Consider the following 20,375-nt stretch of genomic DNA (forward strand, 5'->3'; position numbering starts at 1 on the left):
TCGGCCATGAAACCCACTGGGTGAGTTTATTGGTAAATTATTAGTAAATATTGTGTATGCATGGCATAGTAGTGGTTTGGGTGTTCAACTATGGCGCTGGAGAGCAGGGTTCGAATCCCGGCTCGGCCATGAAACCCACCGAGTGACCTTGGGCAAGTCACACTCTCTCAGCCTCAGAGGATGGCAATGGCTAAGCTTCTCTGAACAAACCCTGTGATTGGTTCGCTTTAGGGTCGATTTGGAGGCACAAAAGGCTTATGGATATCAACAAAAGCCAAGTAAATGCCTTTACCAAACCACTCCATTGTTTATTTATTTATTATTAGGTCTTCTCCACATTCCCCATTTTTTTATTTATCCCCCTCTTTCTCTCTCTGGTGAAGTCAGGTTTTTAAAAAGACATTATTTTCATTATGTGACAACAAAGGGGACAGGGCCAGAAACATTTTGGCGACGCCATTTATTTCAAAACCGACTTTGTGAGGGAAGAAAAAGCCATACAAAAAAAAAAGGGAAAATCCCCGGATGTAACAGGAGGAAGAGGCGAACACCCTCAGAAACAGAGACAACCATTGGGGCAACAGTCACACATAAAAGCGCATGCGCAGGAGCCGGAGGGGAGGGGGGAGAAAAAACGGCGGGCGTCACGTGACCGCCCCGCGCAAGAGGGAGGGGGCGGGCGCCTATATAAGCGTGGTGCGGGCGGTGTCTCGGCCGCATTTCCCGCTGCTCCAGCCTTGGTAACGCGTTTTTGTTTTGGTAAGCTCCGTAACAGTATAGAGGGGAGGTGGGAGGGTTATAAAGGAAAGGGAAGTCAGGGCTCACTAAGGAGTACGGCGAAGGGGTCTCTTTTAAAAGCGCGCGCACGTTTGTTTTTTTGTTTGTTTTAAGAGGCCTTGGCGGCGTGCTGCGCATGCGTAGAAGCCCCAGCTTGTATGTATGTGTGTGGGGGGAGTTCTTTCTTGGCGGTGGGTGCGCAGTGCGCATGCGGAATGGAAGGAAATGCCTGGCTCGTTGAGGGGGCCGCTTGGCCCGTTGGGCGCGAAGCGCGGTGGCGCAGCCGGCGCCATCTTTGGCCCTCGCTTCGGAGCTGGGGTTAACAAGATGGCGCCCGAGGCGAGGAGGAGGAGGAGGCAGCCCAGCCTCTCCTCCTCAGACGGCGGCCATTCTGCCCCCTTCCACCGCCACTATTGCCCTCAGGGCAACTGGTTCCACTTCTACCGTATTGAAGGGGGGCTGTTTGAAGGTGCTAATAAGTAAACCCGTTTACTAGGCTTCATGAAAAGAAGTGGAGGGGTGTCCCAATACAATGCAATAGAATGAAAGCCATTTCAGAGGGGCTCAATAATAATAATATTTTAATGATAATAAAATAAATAAAACTTAATTATACCCTGCTTTTCTGCAATCGAAGCAGGTTACAAGATTAAAAGACAGACAGTTGATGTACGTTACATACAGTCTACAATACTATATCTAACCCCCCTTTAAAAAAAGATTAAACAACACAATTTAAAAGCAGTTGTTAAAATACTAATAACAGCAACAATCAGATGGGAAATAGTAGAGTGGTACTTGAAGATACTTATTTATTTATACTTACAATAATAATAATAATGACATTTATTTCTACCCCGCCTCTCCGAACAAGATCAAGGCTGTTTACATCGATAAAACCCATACAATACAATAGAGTAAAAACCATTTTAGAGGGTTTTAATAATAATAATAATATTTGCAATGATGATGATGAAAATTCAGTAAGTACAAATATAACAATGTCTATAATAAAATACGATTAAAATCGTTAAAATGATTGCTAAAACAAAAACAGGACAGTCAAGGGGTAGTCAATAAGATGGTCCATATCAGTGGGGGTGACTGAGTCAGTTATTCAGGGAAGGCCTGCCAGAAGAGATCTGTCTTGACTGCTTTGTTAAAGCCTTCGAGGTTGGTTATATGTGGGATCTCCTCCACCAGGCCGTTCCATAATCTGGGAGCTGCAGATGAAAAGGCCCTCTGGGTAACCATGGCCAGCCTGGTCTTCGTTGGTGGCAATCAATTTTAGGGCCATAGAGTGGGATTTAAAGTATTCTAAGCGAACGTTCCCAATCCAACATTTTAGAACTTTGCCCATGAGGTCCAGAGTTGGAGTAAGGCTTCATTCGCACTGCAGAAAGAATCCAGTTTGACACCGTCTGAACTGCCTTGATTCAGTGCTAGGGAATTATGGGAGCTGTAGTTCTTTGGCACCAGAGCTTTATGACAGAAGAGGTTTAAAAGCTCATAAAACTATAGTTTCCCAGGATTCCATGGCACTGAGCTGTGGTGTCAACCTGGATTATTTCTACAGTGGGGTTGAAGCCTTAGTCAAACTCCGGGCCTCATGGGCAAAGTTCTAAAATGCACAACTTGGAACAGTCAGTAAGGAAAATAGGGAGCTCTATTCACAATATATTCTGCTGCCTTGAAATTTTAGGACAGTCTGCAGCTAGGCCAGTGGCTTGTCTTGAACAGGAAAGTTTTCTCACTTCTATCTCCAGTCCTGATCCATATCTCTGTTCCTTGTGCATCTCTGTTTTTCAGACTCCTCATCACCATCATGTCTTCTGAAGAAGGAAAACTGTTCGTTGGTGGACTGAATTTTGATACTGATGAACAAGGCCTGGAGCAGCATTTCAGCTCCTTTGGTCATATTTCTGAAGGTAAGCAAGTTTGGGTAGTTGAGGTGGAGGAAGCTACCTTTAGCATTATCGTGAAGGGATTCATTGATCTGTTTTTGCATTGTGTTCCTAGTTGTTGTGATCAAAGACAAAGAGACCCAGAGATCAAGGGGCTTTGGCTTCGTCACCTTTTCCAATCCTGACCATGCATCAGATGCCATGAGAGCCATGAATGGAGAGGTGAGGATTTTGAGAGTTCTGCTGTTGAGTTTGTGGCTCACTTTTTAAAACTGCCCTGACTACTTAAAGGATGCAAAACAAACAGTAGTCTGCCTTATTTGGCTTGATTTTGGTTGTTAAAACTTACATTGTTTAGAGTCTAGATCAATTTAACTGTCCTCATTCCGATGAGATAAGGAATTTGCAAGACATAACTGTCACCTGATTCACTTTGTGCCTACTAGGCTCGATGTCTTAAAAATGCTGAACAACAAAATGAGCTTGTACCATCAGCCATGCCAATTTATTGTTGAAGGGAGATGTTCATGCTAACAAAAGAAAAGCTGGCACAAGGCTCCCATTTTGTGCACTTGACTGATCAGTTTTTCCCAGAAATGCATGCGGATCAAACTTAGCTTTTCAAAATAATACAAAGTGTCTCCGAAAAGGTTAGGAGTAATGCAAAGTATGGGTATAAAGGCAGATTGCCATCCTTGATTTGTGTAGAGCTGGGTAACAGAAAAAACATGCAGAGCACTTAAAAACTAGTTAATTGCTTCTGTTCATTTCACATTGTGATGGCAGACTTGTGGTTGTAATTCACTTAGAATACTTGAAATCCCACTTTATGGCCCTAAAACCTTCTAAAGTGGCTTGCAAAAGTAATTGTTAAAGTTTACTGGTCAGATTTAAGCTGATGCTGACATTGAATGCCAGCCAAACCTTACTTCAAGGTAAGACCACTGAGCTCCTTGACTACATTTACTAATTTCAGTTAATTAAGAATTAAGTTACCGTGTACTGTTTTAATTTCTTTTATTTCTTGATTACCTCAGGAGCCCTTATGGACTGAGAGGCAATACAGAAATATCTTTAAATTGGATGAAACAGAACTTCAGTTGGAAATCAAAATGTTCTATGCATATGGCAGTTCATAATTCCATTAGATAAGATATTCAAGTGAGTTGTTAACAAATCTGTTACGTGCAATTAACATAACCTGTTCATTATCAGTCTGTAGATGGACGCCAGATCAGAGTTGACCATGCTGGAAAATCTTCCCGTGGATCCAGAGGTGGTGGATACTTTGGAGGCAGAGGGCGAGGCCGTGGATATTCTCGAGGTGATGATTACATTGGACTAATGGTGAAAGAGTTGGATTGCTGTTGGTTCAGCTTTCATTAATATGTTGTTTCACTGCAGGTGGTGGAGACAGAAGCTATGGTGGACGCTATGAAAACCGAAGTGGAGGTTACAGTGGTTCCCGGGATTATGGCAGGTAATTAAGATGGTGTGCTCTGCTTCTTTATTCAGTTTGAGCAGAAGTTGGGAAAGTTAGTTTTTGGACTGCAAGTCTCATAATCCCCCAGCCAGCATTGCCTTTGTGGGATTCTGTGATTTATTCCCAAGAATAAAAGATAAATTACTTTGCTTTCAGAAGTCAGGGAGGCTATAATGACCGCTACTCCTCAGGAGGCTCTTACAGAGACAACTATGACAACTGAGGTAAGTGCATCCTGGGAAGGGTTTGAAACAATGACTTGTCAAAATGCCCTTAAATTTTCAGTGTTCCGACTTACACTGGCTAGTGGCAGAAACTACAGCTCCTTACTGAGTTGTTAATATCAAAGATCGTTGTTTCACAAATCTGCCATTGACTCAAGTCAAACATTGCAGGCCTCCATTCTCATTACCGATAAGTAACTTAAATGCATGTTGGACCTTTAAAGATATTTTAACTTCAGATTGCGAAATTGTCAAGAGTGCTAACTGGGGGAGGGCCAGAGAATCCTAGCATCACTAATCTAAAAAGTCTAGGAGTAGTGAATTACTGCAATGTGTCCATATGCTTGTGCCTTTATGATTGTACCTGCTTCTTGTCCTCAGCTCACACCGAGTAAAAATCCTTCCTGAATCAAGATCGTCCTTCCAATGGCCGTATTTATAAAGATTTTTGGAGCTTCGCTGAATCTTGTTTAGTTACCTACTTGTATCTTCCCCTATATAGCTTTTGTCACATGCAGCCTGAAAGCTTCCTCTGCAAGATGGTCTGTTTAGATTTTGCTCAAGAGTTGGTTTTTTCAAGAGTGGTTTTTAAGCATTTTTGAAACCCAGTTTTATTTGTCGTGCTTTCTCAATCCAAGGTTTCTTTTAACTTGACACATGGGGTCCGACAACTTAAAAGTGACAGAAGCTCAGCAGACTTTTTTGAAAAAGTGCGATGCACTGAATTTCAGCTTCTTAGTATTGCAAGGGAAGGTGACAAAAGTGAACCACCTTGGTATTACTAAAGCATTAAATGATTCACATTGGTCACTAGTAAAAGCTGTTTTACTGTAAAGTAAACCCAGAACACAAATTTGAACTTTGAGAGGTTCTTGAAAATGTTTGTTTATATTGTCCTTTTTTTACTGGAAGAAACATGCATAAATCGATTGACATTGTATTTGAAGTGGATAAGGAAGTTCCTGTACTGAGTTTTTGGCTTTACGAAGCCCATTAAAATCCCATCTGAAACAATTCTCTGCTCTTGACCTTTAACATGATATTGCACTTGCACAACTTGATAATTCAGGGGCACATAAAGTAAAAGCATGTTGGGCCTTATTTTGGGTAAAGTCCAGGGTTAGTACCCTGGTAATAAGTTTGTTATACACCAATATATGTTGATGCGAAACAAAAAAAAATGACACAGAACCTGGCAACATGTCGCGATTTAGTTGGAAACATCTATCTGCTCTTCTGTAAATTGTTGGAGCATTGTCTAAGCATGATTTAAAGCCATAATCTATAGAAGCATCTTGCTAGTCGGGTTGTACCCAAGTAACTTCGTATCAAATGGCTCTGATTTTAAAGGGGTGCTATCAAATGTAATCTGTATCGGCCAAAGCCAATGTTTCTGATCTTCCAGAATGTTTGAAGAGGTGTCAGTATCAACATTGCAATGTTTTCGTGGGAAAATGAATTTTGTACTGCTAAGTGGGTGGCAGCCAGTGAGTGGTGGTAAAATTCGCCCTGAGAGTCTCTTGACTTGAATCTCAGTGGACTATCAATATGGTGGTACCTGTATGTAATTGGGTTTTCTAGCTTGCCCATCAAATGGTGAATTATGTAATGAAGTCTCAATTCTAGTAAGCAAATCACCATTTCTGATTTGGGAGTCAATAGTATGGAGGGAACAAGACATGGAATGTTAACCATCAATGTAGTAAAGCACTCTACTGCATGGTAATGACTTGGTAACTTCAAAATTCTTAAACCTTCAATTAATTGTAATAACACCTAAGGGTTAGCGGCACTTGATCCAATTGCAATACACTTTAGTACTGCTGTTGGTGAGAAAGAAAATATGGGAAGGAATCTCCTCACTTGTACAAAAATAGGATGTGTCCTATTTGGTTTGGAAAAACTTGGCTTTGTTGAGGTGGTGAAGGAAGCTCATGAAGCTTGGGGGGCCTGTGGCTTTGTTCAGGTTTAAGGCTGAACTGATGTTGGTACCTAGATGGGCCTACCTGTAGTTAGCTCTGTCCTGTTCTTACACTGTGAGAATTCTCTGCTAGCGTGTGGAAACCAGTGTCCTTGGAGACCCCGAAGTGTGTTGTGCCTCCTTCAGTGCGAACCATGTGAGACGAAAGCTGCTCTTGGCTAGTTCATTTGTGGAAATAGTCCTGTATTTCGAGGTAACTCTTTTGCTCATGTCTGCATCTTCTCTTCCACAGAGCTCCATACTTGTGGCTACAGCAAACCACTGATTACTGCTTTTAAAAAAATAGGCATGTCTGGGGTCTCCTTGGGACCCCAGAAGAACTTGGACTGAATCTGCTACTATTTTTTTTAGTCCTGGGGGGAGGGCCTCCTTGGCTCCTGGGACTTGAGATTCTGCTTTCTAAAAGGGAAAGGCAGTCAAGTAAACTAAGATTCATCCAGTTGCCTCTGATACCAGTTTTGTCCAATATCTTGTAATCATGACTACTGTGGACCTTGAACTGTTACTTGGAAAGGTTTTTCCCAGTGCAGCATGGTTTGGGTGTGGGAGGCTTCTGTTTCCACTTCATAAAACAACCTATTCTTAATATGTGGTGGTTTTGGTCAAGGATCTAAATGTGGGATAAGAATCTGATAATATACTACCTTGGGAAATCTCCTGAGTGCTAGGTGAACAGCATCACCTAGGCCTGGAGTATTCTTTTAGAACTGCATAATTTGCTGGAGTTAAGAATTTGGATGCTCTTGTGTTAAGTGATACTGACTTGTTTTTGGCAGGTAAGAAAAGAGTGGTGGCTTCTGTGTCCTGAAAGGCTATTTCCCGTTTGATCAAGCTGTGGAGTACTGGAATATGAGATGGACTGCTCTACTCAGGATCCTGAATCCATGCTATGCAGTAAGCCAAGATTTTCTCTCCCCTCAACACTAGTATGAAATCATGTGACTTTGATTTGAATTCCACTACTGTTGAAGCATGGGGCTCTCCCTGCAAGACAATATCCCTGTTAGACTTCAGTGGGGGAAGAGGGTAAAGGGGTGTGTGACACTGTTGAATTTGTTCTATGCTTCAGCAGTCACAGAGCACAATTAAAATGTTATGAGATACCTTGTTTGTGCATGAGGTAGAGACCCTGAAAATAGTAGTGTCCATGCCTGCATCAGTTTGATGCCTGGCGATACCTTACACTACTTCATGAAAGTCGCAAGCAGCCCATACTATTGGTTTTGATAAGTTGGAAGCAAATGCTTTTAGAACTGATTCAAAATAATGGGTAATGCTGTATTTGTAAATTGATAAAAGTAGAAGTTGTTAAAAAAAAAACAGCATTTTATCCAGCTCTTTGGTATTGGGGCAGCCAATACTGTATAATGAGGAGTTGCTTTTTTCAGATCTTAGCTGTTGGAACATAAGCTGCTAGAATATGTCAAGGGAAGAAGGATGATGCTTCTGGTGGAGGAGAGCAGTTCAGCGGTCAAGACAGGTTTGTTTAAAACTGTAGAAATACAATTGAAGTGAGGGTGGGAACAAAGATACACTTGAATTAAGGACACAAATACCGTAAAACGCCTTTGGTACAAGCTGTGTGTTAGCTTGCTTTGCACTTAACCAATGCCTTAGTTCACTGCTTATTCAGTTTTTTATTACCTATCAGGTTGATGACATTGGAACTGACATCAGTCGGCTGATACAGCGTGGCAGCAAAGCAAAAGAACTGTGATTTTGTACTGCATGTAGTGTTATTGGAATGTAATTACTTACCAGGACACTTGGACAACAGGATGGTAATTGTGTTCTTGTCATTCAAGTTCAAATGGAAGTGTCCATCCAGCAAGTTGTTGAACTTTCCTAATTGCAGATGCTCATTCTTGTGTCTGATGCCGTGTGTGTGTGTGTTCTAACTGGGGTAAGATTGTACTGTGCTTAGATGAAACATCTTTCTGAAGTCTGCAACATGAAGACTCCTGCAGTATAAAAAATCTTCACTGTAATAATGCTTTAAGAACAAGCTTCTGAAAGACTATGCCATGGCATCTGATTTTAAAGCTGTTCTCTATTTTTAATAAAATTGTTTTGATAGAATAGTCACTGGCTCAGTGTCTTTCTGCTTGTGATAATGCTGACAAAAGGAGTCTTAACATATCCATAACCTTGGAAGGAAATGGTGCACAATGTTTAGATGATAGGTATAACTTTCCTGAAGGAGTTAACAAAGTAATTCACTTAAAACTAACACTGAACAATTTTATATCAGCTATTTGATATCAAAGTAAGCTGCTGTTCTTACAGTGAATGGGAAGTAAAATGAACATTTGCATTGCTAGTTGCCCCAAGTTTGGATTAAAGGATGCTGAAATGCAAGGCCCATTCCAGAAGCAGCCTTTTAACCCGTTCTTGTCATTTTTATACCTTGCATTTCAAAGTCCTTATAAAATGTATGGAGCATACATTTCATAATTCAGGCCTCATATACTTATAAATTAAATTTTAACATGTTAATCCTTTTCATAAGAAGGTTAGTGGTGACATCAGTTAGGAATTCTAAAGAAGAACCACTCATTGCTCTAACTGCCACTGAAGGCCGAAGGAAGTTGGCCTTTGTGTATTAAGCAATTCTGATTTAAAATCCTGTTGCTGCAAAGGCTGAAACCTAAAGTGAAGACTCATTTGTCCTTCCCTCTTTAGATTCCTAGATTTCCCTTGGGCTGTTTCAGTAAGTAATGTAGCAGCCTGATAGGATGGGATTGGAAACCATTGCTGTGTGAAACTAGATCACTACATAAAATTTAAGACAACTACAGTCCAATGTCCAAACACTGTCTTTTTAAAACGTTACCTTCCCTTTTTAGTTCCTTTCCAAGAACTAACTTCCCCTAAATGCCATGAAAGCTGCTTGAAAGCTTCTTTGTGAGACAATGCTTTCATACTGAATTACGAAACTTCTCTGGCATAATATGTCTATTTGCTAAACATAAACAGAATTTTTCTTCACCCATTCAGCAGGCTGCTACCATAAAACTAATCAGCCCTAAAACTCGATAGAGCTAATTCAAGAATACAACTGGGTGTCAATTTTGTAGGTTTAGGAATAAAAGCAAAAGCAGCACTTTATTATTTTCTAGCTAGACTTTCCTCCCAAACATTTGAGTGGTATCTTTTCTCCTGGGATATAATTACTGGTAGTGAGCATTAGTTACCAAAGCTCTTGACTATTGTTTTAGGGTAATAAAGCTTTCTGCTACATAATAGGAGAGGCAAAGACAGGACAAACAGCATGTCTTCCTTCTCTGATGCAATAAATGCTTGTGCAAGAGACAAAACTTTTGCATGAGGTCTATTCCAGTGGCTTCAAAGGTATTTACATATGGCCTAGTCTAGTCAAAGTGAGCAACAGGGATTTTGGCCATAGATTTTGGGCTATTGGGTGATGGGAATTCATCTGAGAGTGACCTGGAGGGCTGCTTCCTGCTCTTTGGGATAGAAGGGATGCTGAAGCCAGGTGTGAAATCTAAGGCAGGTTAGGCCATGCAGGTCTTAAGGAAGCATGGAGCCTTGGGTATAAATTGCATCTGCACTGCAATAGCAAGCACATTTCTTATACCACTGATGTACTAATCCATTTTGATACTCAAGGCTCAACTCTAGGAACTAGTTTTCAGACATTTAGCCCCTCCAGAGTGTCCTGGACCCCCAGCAAACTATGGTTCCCAGAATTCCATAGCACAGCCATGGCAATGAAACTGGTGCGAAACCAGATTATTTTTGCAGTGCCATTTTCTTTAAGGCAGGATCCACACTGGAGAAATAACCTGGTTTGGCACTGCTTTAACTTTTTTTCCCGGCTCAAGGCAACGGAGTCCTGGGAGTTGGAGTTCGTTGTGGGGCCCAGAACAAACTCCATCTCCCAGAATTCCATATCCTTGAGCAAGACAAAGAGTTAATGCGGTACCAAACGGGGTTATTTCTCCAGTGTGGATGCAGCCTAAGTTTGGCTACTCCCAGGTAGGAACTGCCCGGGTCCCAGCTTTATTTGGATGACGGAAGGGCCCAATGAAGGCAAATGGCCGAAGGGCCTTCATGGAGAGGCTCTGGCGGCCCCCGCTATTTAAAATGGGGGAGGTGGGCGTGGCCACCATTGCGGTTAAGCCCCGCCCTTGGCCCTCTCCAGCCAATCGTCTCTCCGGGACGGCGCTGAGGGCGTGGCCTGTTCTCAGCCTCGCTCTGGCCCTCTCTTGTCTCTGCCTCTTTCTCGCCGCCATCGCGATACTCGCTCCTGCTCCAGCCCTAACGGCTCCTTGCGCATCACCTGCTCCAAGGCCCCGTTGCGGTGAGTGGGTGGGGGGTTTAAATATATATACGTGTATATAAGCAATATGTATATAGAAAGCATCCTTTAAGGTAGGCTTTGGAAGCCCAGCAGGGGAGGGAGACATTGAAAAGGGCGGAGGGGAGAAAAGGCTCTCTGGAGTTTGCAGGAGAGAGATAGAGAGTGGCGCCACAAAATGGCGCCGGTGGCGGGGCTGTTGTGCGCATGCGTCAAAGTCAGAATAAAACCGCACAGACGCCTTCCCCCTCTTTTTTTCCCATTTTATTATTTGTTTTAACTCCCGTATTTACTGCGGAGGAAAAGGGGCCTACTGTACTAGGAGAGTAAGGCGGCGGCGGCGGAGAAGGAGAGGGAGAGCGCCCTCGGGGAGGGGGTGGGTGCAGCGACTGCGCGCGCGCGGACACAAAGGACGGTTGGGCTTCCCCTCTCCTTCGGAGCGCGAGGCAGGCAGGGTCCCGCCCTCTTCTGCGCATGCTCGGGCTGATGCGCGCGCCTGCCGTTAAGGGACGTGAGCGGCGCTGGGCTCGCCTTCCCGCATTCTGTGGAGGCAGCACCACGTGCTGGCGGCCATTTTGTGGCGGGGGAGACTAGTCGGTCAGAGAAGGAGAAGGAAGCGGGGGGGGGCCCTCATTCCGCTTGCCTGAGCCTTAGGGCTTTTTGAACAAAGGGAACTACAAATCACGTTTTCATGGGTTACACTGAATTAAACGTTCATACCCCTGTTATACATTCATTGGAGGTTCAAATATTGCAGCTAACCTGCATCGCTATCCCTCGAGGGGAGTCCAGCCATCAGTCTCTTCTCCCTATGTTTTGTTTCACTCCCCGCAAGCTCTCTCTTGGCAGTATTTCCTTTATTTGGGTTAACATCTTGAATTGTAAGCCATTTCCAAGTTGTTCCTCTTCCTAAACTGAGATATTGACCTCTCAGTATTTCAGGACTATAATACACACACACACACATACAAAAAGCACATCATGGATTTTGCCATTTTCTGTAAGGGACACCATTTTATTTTACTGTGCCATTATATTTAGTAGGACTTGAGCATCCGTGGATTTTGGGATCCATGGGAGATCCTGAAACCCAACCCCAGCAGATACCAAGAACCCACTGTATTCCTAAAACATATCCCGGAGTAGCCCTGTTGGCCTTGTGGCAAACCACAATCACACCCCAAATCTACAAAACAGTGATGCCTTAATGGGGCCAACCAAATGCAAAGCTCACAATATGCGCTTTTAAACATATTCCTAAACAACACAATATCATAAGCCTTATAACACCCCACACCTTACATTCTCCCCCTAACATTCCTTATCTTGCCTTTCCCTTCTAGTCCTTCCTTCACCCTCTTCATTCCGCCTTCACCTCCTTAATCCTGCAATGTCCTTCCATTCATTCATCTCGCTGTGTCTTTAAATCAATGTATTGACATAGTTCTGTGCATGTTTTGTTTGGAAGTCATGCTGATGGGAGAAATGCTCCAAGTATATATAACCAAGGAACTGCCATTTTAGTTTCCTTTGTAAGATAGAGCACTGTATACTTGGCTATTATGATTAGAGCAGTAGAGACACAGTATGCTAGGAAATCTGAATAAGAAACCAGAGCACATAGAATGTGAGGTATAAGAGAGGTGTAATACTATTACTACATAGTGCTGCACTACTATCGCAGATATATGAAAGGCAGCATTCCCTCAGTAGCAAAGTAGGTTAAGTCTTCCACTTTTGAGATGTGTGAATGATGCCATATTTGGATATGCTTCCTGGGAGAAGCCCTTCTAGTTTTCTGAAACAGGCTTCAGAGAAAATGGAGGCTTCCCAGGACCATCTCTAAGCAGATCTGAGCCCCAAAGTCTCCCTGGTACCTTATCAGCTGCAAATGTGGAAGAGGTTCAGATAGTCTTGTTTTACCTGCCGTCACATATCTCTGCACTGTGACCCCTGTAAATATTTAGGTCCTTGACCAATGAAGTTAAGCACGCAGTTGTGTTAATTCACTTGTGCTTGATTATAGTTACTGCATATGCAACCTTTTTTCCCTAGTAGATAGTTGCTCCTACAGTTGTGTTGATAAATATGATGCAGGCTCATCCCTGTATGTACATTAAAACGCACCATTGTGTGCAATGTAAGGGTATGGCCCAGCACAAAGCAAGGAGTTCATTCACATCCTTGAAAATTCACAGGTTGCAAAAATGCTGTAGGCTCACAAACAAGGAGATTAGAAACATACTGTTCAATTTGTTAATGGGTGTAAACATACTGAAAGAAAAAGGCAGCTGCCCTGAGTTTACAGTTTTAAGAGTGAAGCCTCTAAAAAAATGGGAGATGTTTGACTCAACTTTTTTTAATCTCCCTGAAATCCTGCAAGAGGTCACAGATGAGTATTCCCCATTCTCCCCAGATGTATATATACACTCCTAGCCATACCTATTTAATTGCAAATAAATCACTGATTTCACTGATAATTCCATGTAAGTTTGTAGAGGATTAGAGATACAGTTCTATTTATGTTTACCTGAAAGCAAGATCCCATAAAAACGACTACTATGTCTGGATATATAAGAGACTACATTTCTTTGGGTTTGTTAGAAAATTAGAACATTGAATTCTGCATTTCTTCAGTGTAAATATGCAAATGATCAGGGAGACAGAACATAAACAGAAAAGTGCTTTGCAGCCTTTAGCTTTCTAAGAAATGAATAGCAATAATAATAATAATAATAAAAACCAACAACAGATTCCACATGAGTTTGCTTAAGGGCATGCTGGAGAAAGTAAACATTAACCCCGTGTGGTATTTTAGTAGCACAGATAATTATAAGTCTCTCAACTGGATATTAAACAAAACTGCCCAGTACAAAGTGAAACTATCCCTTGGCTCTAGCAGCCGATAGAACATGTCCCAACCCTTTGGAAAGATTTAGCCCTGCTTATCTGGGGCAATCTGTAGTCACAAAGCATTGAGCATATTATTGCTTAATGACACGCCATGCTTTGCACCAGATTATTTAGTGATGTAATCTGCCAAGATGGAAGGAAAATGGGGTTGTAAAAGATCTTGGGATAGTGTCCTGGAACATAAATAATTAGTAAGAGATGAAAACAGGTGTTGGAGTTGCTAACCTTTCTCTGTTCGTAAATGTGTAGTTTGTGGTTCCTTTTGGATCTTAACAAAGACATTCTTTTATTTGCAGATCACTTGAACAATGGCATCAGATGAAGGAAAGCTCTTCATTGGAGGACTCAGTTTTGACACCAATGAGCAGAATCTGGAGCAGTTGTTCTCCCCCTATGGAGACATTGCAGAAGGTGAGGAAAGATGTCAGACATGCCAGCATTACAACATGAAGCTGTCTGCGTATTAGTAATGATATTTCATTTGCCCCAATAATCTAGATAGCCTTCTATGAAGCAGTGCCTTTCAGGTGCTTTGGTCTTCAACTCCCGTTAACTCTCACATTACCATTGCCCCTTATTAGCAGTGGCTGATTAAAGCTTTAATCCAAAATATCTGGAGAGCAACATGTTGAGAAAGGCTGTTTTAGACAGCAGGATTCTTAAGCCTCCGCTTGTTAATTTTGCATCTTTTTACATTTGAGTGATTATGGTGGCCTTCCAGACAATCTGACTAAATAGGGAGCTAAGAGAACATGACTAATGACTTTCTTCTGTATGTGACTTGAAAGTGTAGAGTGACATAAAATTGATACTTTTTTGTCATTTCCAGTGGTTGTGGTAAAAGACAGAGAGACCCAGCGGTCCAGGGGCTTTGGCTTTATTACCTATTGCCGCCCTGAGGATGCAAAGGATGCTATGAGAGCCATGAATGGAGAGGTGAGCACTTAAGATCCGTCTCTTTCAGCACTGTCTTGGAATATTTTAGGATTGCTAGATTTATCCTTCCATTTTACACATATATTTAACCTGAAATTCACAGTGAGCATTAAGCTGCCTGACACCTACATTTAACTGCTAATTCTAGTGGTGCAATCTCACTGAATTGTTGACTTAGCATCCAGTGATGGTAGGTGTAGTCTCCCTATATGTACTAGGCTGAATATTAAGACTACTCTCTTCTCTGGCATTCTACTCTGGTTGTGGAATGTCCTTCATTTGAAGGCATATTTGTCATCAGTGTTGACTTCATTTCAGTACAAAGCTAACCAGCGCCTTTGGTATATTAAGGATTTTGGCTTGAGTGTGTAAACATATAAATTAATTATTTTTATATTGATTCAAATACACATATCTGTACACTGTCTTGATCTGTTGATACCAGGATGGACACATTTCAGTTTGAGCTAGGTTTTGGATTTAGGTCTGAATAACTAAATCCTGGTTTATGATTCCCAGGTCGCTATCAAAATGATCTTTGATAGCAGAGCTTCTTGGTAATTTTTTTTTCATTCTGAAGCAGGAATTAAAAAAGCAAAATATATCTGTATCTGTAATGAACCACCTTTTCATAAAACCTATTAATTCCCTCTAAAGAAAACTAGGGCCTAAATATTCTAAAGGCACCAGATCCCATCTAATATTGAAAGCTAAGCAGAATTAGCTCTGCTTAGTACTTTGGATGGGAAAATCACTAATGAATACTAAATGCTGTAGGCTATCTTTCAGAAGAAAGGAGTGGCAAAACCACCTCTTAAGTATTCCTTGACTAAGAAAATCCTATGATTTTCCCATTGGGTTGCCTCAAGTCAACAGGTGACTTTAAGCCTCATACACATAAAGAAAAAGTTATGGCTATTGTTGCCAAGGCTCTGCAGGAAGTTTTTTTTTATTTTTTAACTGTACATCTATTTCAACTAAAGAGTGAGAAACTAAAATGCAATTTCACTGTCTCCTTAAAAACGTAATTGGCAGGTCAGTGCTATTTTTTATGTTGTTGGAGGATTTAGCCTCTTACTGGTGTTTACTGCACACTAAGCAATTCTAAACCAAGGCAAAAACAAATGCTTTTCTAGCCTGGCATTTCTAGCCATATTTACTTGCTAGTAAATCCCGTTGTTCAGTAGCATTTGTTTTCAATTAATATGTAGAGAGTTATTGTCTCTTTGAGACTAACTGAAATAAAGAAGTTGACAGCATGAGCTTTCGTAGACTTCAGTCTACTTCCTCAGATGCATTAGTAGACTACTAAGTCTACAAAAGCTCATGATGCCAACTTTTTTATTTCAGTTAAGGACAAAACACACTGCAGAAATAATCCAGTTTGAGACCACTTTATGTGCCCTAGCTCAATGCTAGGGAATCTTGGGAACTGTAGTTTATTGTGGCACTAGAGCTCTTTATAGAGAAGGCTAGGTGTTTCACAAAACTATAGTACACAGGATTCTCTAGCATTGAGTCAGGGCGGTTAAAGCAGTCTCATCCTGGATTATTTCTGCAGTGTGCTTTGGACCTTAATCTGAATGGTGCTACATGTTCTCTCTACATACTGATTCTACACAGCTATATCTTTGAACAGTATTTCAGTCTAAAGGGCCTAACGTATTTATTTGACTCAGTAGGACTGATGTTTAATTGAGGCATAAATTTGGCTACTCTTAAGAATCAAAGCAGATGTGTTATCCATATTTTGACTGGTGTCCAAAAGAGACTCCTCTTGCTTTTGTTCTGCTGCCATTATTATCATCTTGGTTAAAAATTCTAACTCGCACTTCGCTTGTTCTTCCCTCAAGTCTGTGGATGGCCGTCAGATCAGAGTTGATCAGGCTGGCAAATCTTCCCGTGGCTCTTCTGGAGGCAGAGGGCGTGGACGTGGATTCTCTAGAGGTGAGCTTTCCTGTGGTATCTTCCCTCCAAGGCTAACTGCTTAGCTGCATAGGAACAGAGTTAATCCTTGCATCTTTGTCTCAGGAGGTGGAGGATATGGAGGTGGCCGTTATGACAACAGAAGCGGTGGCTATGGAGGATCCAGAGACTACTATGGCAGCAGGTAAGCCTGGCAGATGGAAACTGTAGATCTTACAGCTGGGTCATAGAGAACGTTATATATCATAAATTTAGACCCTTTTTCAGAACTAACTAACCAGTGCACAAGTAAGAGCAGTCTAGCTCCGGCCTACTAGCAATTTGTGGTATCTAAAACTATCATTGTTACCATCTTGGCAGGAATACTGTTGGTTAGTCACAATTACAGTAGAGCCACTCAGTCAGTTGAATAATGAGTCAACATGCAGTTGAATTCTTTTGAGTCAATAGATATACTCTAGATGGGATTAACAGATTTAAGCCTTGTTTTCTGCTTCAGAATAGTAAAATTTTATGTGGTCCTTTCAGTTTTGAAAATACACCAATCCTTGTTTCATATGTGTTAATTTTCTGATGGATTTGAGCTGTACTTAATGGGGAGCAAGTGGATGGTGTTTTTTAAATGCTGGTGTTCTTAGTACTTGGTAGACATCTGGCCACGGTATAGTTCTTTCACCTACAGATTTACTTAACCCCATATGCATATCAAATAACAGTTTTGTTGTAAACTTGTGATTCTTCATATATTTTGGTTGGTCCAGCCTTCTAGGGTGGAGAGCAATGCTGGAAATTCTTCTAGCTTGCTTCTGTCTCCCCTTAAGGAGTACAAAATTTAGTAACCACTGTCTTAAATTAAGAATATGATTGTGTTGTTTAATGATATGTAGCTGAATATGTGTACTCTTTGGCAATATAAATCTACTACATAATTACTGTGCCTTGATACATGGAACTTGATGAAGAATAGATTTGACATATCCCTGTTCCAAGAGACTTGCAATCTAAAATAATTCAAAGGATGCCTGAGGATGGTATAATTACAGCGCTATAGATATAAAGTTTAATAATAATAATAATGGTAGGGACTGATGTAAACAAAAGTTTATGGGATTGTTTCAGTTACATGTAGTTTGCATTAGATACAATAGAGTGACTGATAATTATGGATAAACTCCATAAAATAGTAGCAATTACTAGCAAGTATGTAACAAAAGTGTAGCTATTTGTGTGTGTGTGTGTAGAGTCATAGAATCCATTGAGTTTAGCATATTGTGGCTACTCCAGCTAATAGAAAATGGTGCTTTGATAGTCTCTCTAGTCAACTCGGCATCAATTAACACCTTCTAGAACTAGGGAGGAAACAGCATTTTTTGCCTTCTTACAGCTATTGATATTAGGTGCAGTGATGGAAGGACATGTCGAAAGTGGACATAGGTAGAAACAGATCAGAAGTGTCAGTTTATATGCATTAATTTTAGCCAATAAAGAGGTTCATAGGAGGTAAGCTGAGCAATTCTGTCTTGTTTAAGAAGAATCTGCTTTCAGCTTTGGACTAATACATAGAATCTAACTATAACCCTGTAGTGATCTTAATCAGTTTTCATCTGTATTTTTTTTTTACTGCAGGAATCAGGGAGGCTATGGAGACCGTTACTCTGGGAGTTCCTACAGAGACAACTATGATAACTAGGTAAGGATATATGTTTAAAAGACCCCAGCAGGTTTAAATTTCATCAGCACCTGTCATACAGTAGCTATGGAAGCATAGCATTCAGCCCTCTAACCACCTAGTCTAACTTTGCCAGCAGAACTCCTGTCCTCATCAGAGGTCTAGCATAAATGTGGAGAACTGGCCTGCTGCTGGAATAACACAAAATGGGACAGTTAAACCCATCCACACAAACTTACTTTAAAGAGACTCTGTTGGGCCAGCCTGTAAAAATCTTGACTACGGCCTTTACGCACAGGAACTTCCTCTGAACCGTAAGTTTGTGGGAATTAAACTGCCACATTCCTAATAGGGTCATGCTTCTAAAACCAAAGAGTCTGCAAATACCCACTCATTGATAGATCAGCGTATTAAGAAGAGTAGAAAAACAGGAAACTCAGTGCCTGGTCCTGACCCATCTCACCACTTCTTGGTCTTTTTTACGTTATTGGTCAGTGTCCCGTATTCCCCATTGCAAACAGTCTTCCCTTGGGCTGGGTGGAGGGAGTCTTGTTTAGGTGAGTGTACACGTGTTCTTCAGTGTGCTTTACGACTTGTACCTGCTTCTTGTCCTCAGCTTACACCGAGCATAAATCCTTCCTGAATCAAGATCGTCCTTCCAATGGTCGTATTTATAAAGATTTTTGGAGCTTCGCTGAATCTTGTTTAGTTCTCTACCTGTATCTTCCCTTTTTTGTAGTCTTATCATGAGCAGCCCACCAGCTTCTGCTACAGGATGGCCTGTTAGAGCTTTCTGGAGAAAAACATTTTAATTTGCCTTTTTTTTACAGGTGTGTTTAAGCATTTTGAATACATACTTGCATTGCTTCCCCTGCCCTCACATTCTTTTAACAAGCTAGGATGGGGGCTCTGACCTATATTTCACATACAATTCCCCAGAATCTGAACAAGGTGTGAAGATCCTCCTTGTTTTTATAAATGCATTAATACCTTGTAGTTTTGTAAAAGTCCTATGGTGTAGCAAGGAAGGGGTGTGGTGGAAGGCAAACCCCCCTTCATTATAAAGGGAGTCTCATTTGTTTGATCTTCAGAAATCAGAATTTATACTGTATGATGTACCTAGAACTGAAGCTTGCAGAACTTGCAAGTTGTTCTTGAAAAATGTTTGTTTATATTTTTTTTTAAACTGGAAGACTCACATGTAACTCGATATTGTACTAAAAGTGGTTAAGGAATTCCTGTATTCAGTTCTTTGGCTTCACGAAGCCTATTAAATGCCCTTCTGAAAATTAATTCTGTTCGTGACCTTTTAACACTATAAACTATATATGCAGCCAGTCTGAGGCCACATGTCTGGAACACAATTTAAACAGCAGTGTCTATATTTGACAAAAGGAAATCTTTGAAGATGACATTGAAGAATCCCATGAGGTGTACCAGGGTGTGGTCAGGGTAAAATCAGAAGCATTGATCTTTGGACACTTTCATACTTCCACAGTATGCCTAGAGAGAATCAATTGATTTTTCTACTATAAAGCTGCTCTGCTGTAGAGGCATTCCTGGGTGTGTACAAACATGCCAGCCAAACTTTTAGGCCATCAGTCTGGGAGCTAAGTGCACCCCTTGATAAAGCAACCCATCTACAGCTACACATTGCAAAGGAAGAAGAGCACCAATGGGTGGGATGTTTTTGCTGATCTTCTCAACCCTACAGCTTCCAAGAGGCTCAAGTCCCCCAAAATGTGGATTGACAGTCAAGGTGGTAATGCATAGGTAGAGTTATATGTGTAGTGAGAATAAGAAAGCCTCCAAATTATATTTGGTATAGAGCATGGCTTCCTGAAAATGGGAGCCTTACTTTCCAAAAAGGTAGGAATAAGCTTTCTGCTTTGAGGCTATGAAAATCCACTTGAATGTATGGCATATTGAAATCTTAGAAACTGTTGTCCAGTTGGAACACAGTTTCAGAATTTTGCAGAGCTCTTTGCCCTTTACCTGTTTCTTGCTAAATTGAATTATGTATTGTGGGTTAACATTGCAGAATCAATGCAAACCTGGTCAATTGCCATGACTAACACTAACCATAATTTGGCTGTTACTCACTGGCATTCAGGGAGGGAGCACAGGTACAACTTTGTGGCCAAACAGCTCTGGTCATATTTACTGTTTGGCTCATTTTTATAATAAAAATTGGGGGACTCGCATGATTTACGAAAGGAAGAAACAGATCATGGCAGGGCC

The 20,375-nt window shown here is 41.3% G+C and overlaps 2 protein-coding genes across 5 annotated transcripts; both read left to right on the top strand.

The window, feature by feature from the left end:
- The first annotated feature begins 628 nt into the window (after positions 1-628).
- Positions 629-8,450, top strand: LOC121922258 (RNA-binding protein 3-like). Of its 4 annotated transcripts, XR_006102126.1 has the most exons (9): positions 721-759; positions 2,587-2,705; positions 2,797-2,903; positions 3,897-4,005; positions 4,086-4,161; positions 4,321-4,388; positions 7,146-7,263; positions 7,758-7,849; positions 8,021-8,450. XR_006102126.1 is itself a non-coding variant. In XM_042451463.1 (7 exons), the coding sequence occupies exons 2-6, from the start codon at positions 2,603-2,605 to the stop codon at positions 4,385-4,387; spliced, it is 462 nt and encodes a 153-aa protein (XP_042307397.1). In that variant the 5' UTR covers positions 629-759; positions 2,587-2,602; the 3' UTR covers position 4,388; positions 4,770-5,402. The 4 variants fall into 4 exon arrangements, 2 of the variants coding, with proteins under 2 accessions (XP_042307397.1, XP_042307399.1); XR_006102127.1 differs by lacking the exon at positions 7,758-7,849; XM_042451463.1 differs by lacking the exons at positions 7,146-7,263; positions 7,758-7,849; positions 8,021-8,450 and adding an exon at positions 4,770-5,402 and having other exon boundaries at positions 629-759.
- Positions 8,451-10,558: 2,108 nt separating this feature from the next.
- LOC121921323 (cold-inducible RNA-binding protein-like) lies at positions 10,559-19,427 on the top strand. The gene is made up of 7 exons (XM_042449237.1): positions 10,559-10,693; positions 13,900-14,014; positions 14,433-14,539; positions 16,393-16,486; positions 16,571-16,649; positions 18,092-18,155; positions 18,751-19,427. The coding sequence occupies exons 2-6, from the start codon at positions 13,912-13,914 to the stop codon at positions 18,153-18,155; spliced, it is 447 nt and encodes a 148-aa protein (XP_042305171.1). The 5' UTR covers positions 10,559-10,693; positions 13,900-13,911; the 3' UTR covers positions 18,751-19,427.
- The last annotated feature ends 948 nt before the right edge of the window (positions 19,428-20,375 follow it).

The sequence above is a fragment of the Sceloporus undulatus genome, chromosome 2 (genome assembly GCF_019175285.1).
Source record: "Sceloporus undulatus isolate JIND9_A2432 ecotype Alabama chromosome 2, SceUnd_v1.1, whole genome shotgun sequence".
NCBI classification, from domain to species: Eukaryota; Metazoa; Chordata; class Lepidosauria; order Squamata; family Phrynosomatidae; genus Sceloporus; species Sceloporus undulatus.

What these genes read in the sequence shown, in the direction of transcription:
- LOC121922258 (XM_042451463.1), top strand. Translation starts at nt 2,603, where the DNA reads ATGTCTTCTGAAGAAGGAAAACTGTTCGTTGGTGGACTGAATTTTGAT. An exon ending in AGGCCGTGGATATTCTCGAG is followed by an intron (nt 4,006 to 4,085) that starts GTGATGATTACA and finishes GTTTCACTGCAG; the next exon opens with GTGGTGGAGACAGAAGCTAT. An exon ending in GGTTCCCGGGATTATGGCAG is followed by an intron (nt 4,162 to 4,320) that starts GTAATTAAGATG and finishes CTTTGCTTTCAG; the next exon opens with AAGTCAGGGAGGCTATAATG.
- LOC121921323 (XM_042449237.1), top strand. Translation starts at nt 13,912, where the DNA reads ATGGCATCAGATGAAGGAAAGCTCTTCATTGGAGGACTCAGTTTTGAC. An exon ending in CTATGGAGACATTGCAGAAG is followed by an intron (nt 14,015 to 14,432) that starts GTGAGGAAAGAT and finishes TGTCATTTCCAG; the next exon opens with TGGTTGTGGTAAAAGACAGA. An exon ending in TGGACGTGGATTCTCTAGAG is followed by an intron (nt 16,487 to 16,570) that starts GTGAGCTTTCCT and finishes TCTTTGTCTCAG; the next exon opens with GAGGTGGAGGATATGGAGGT.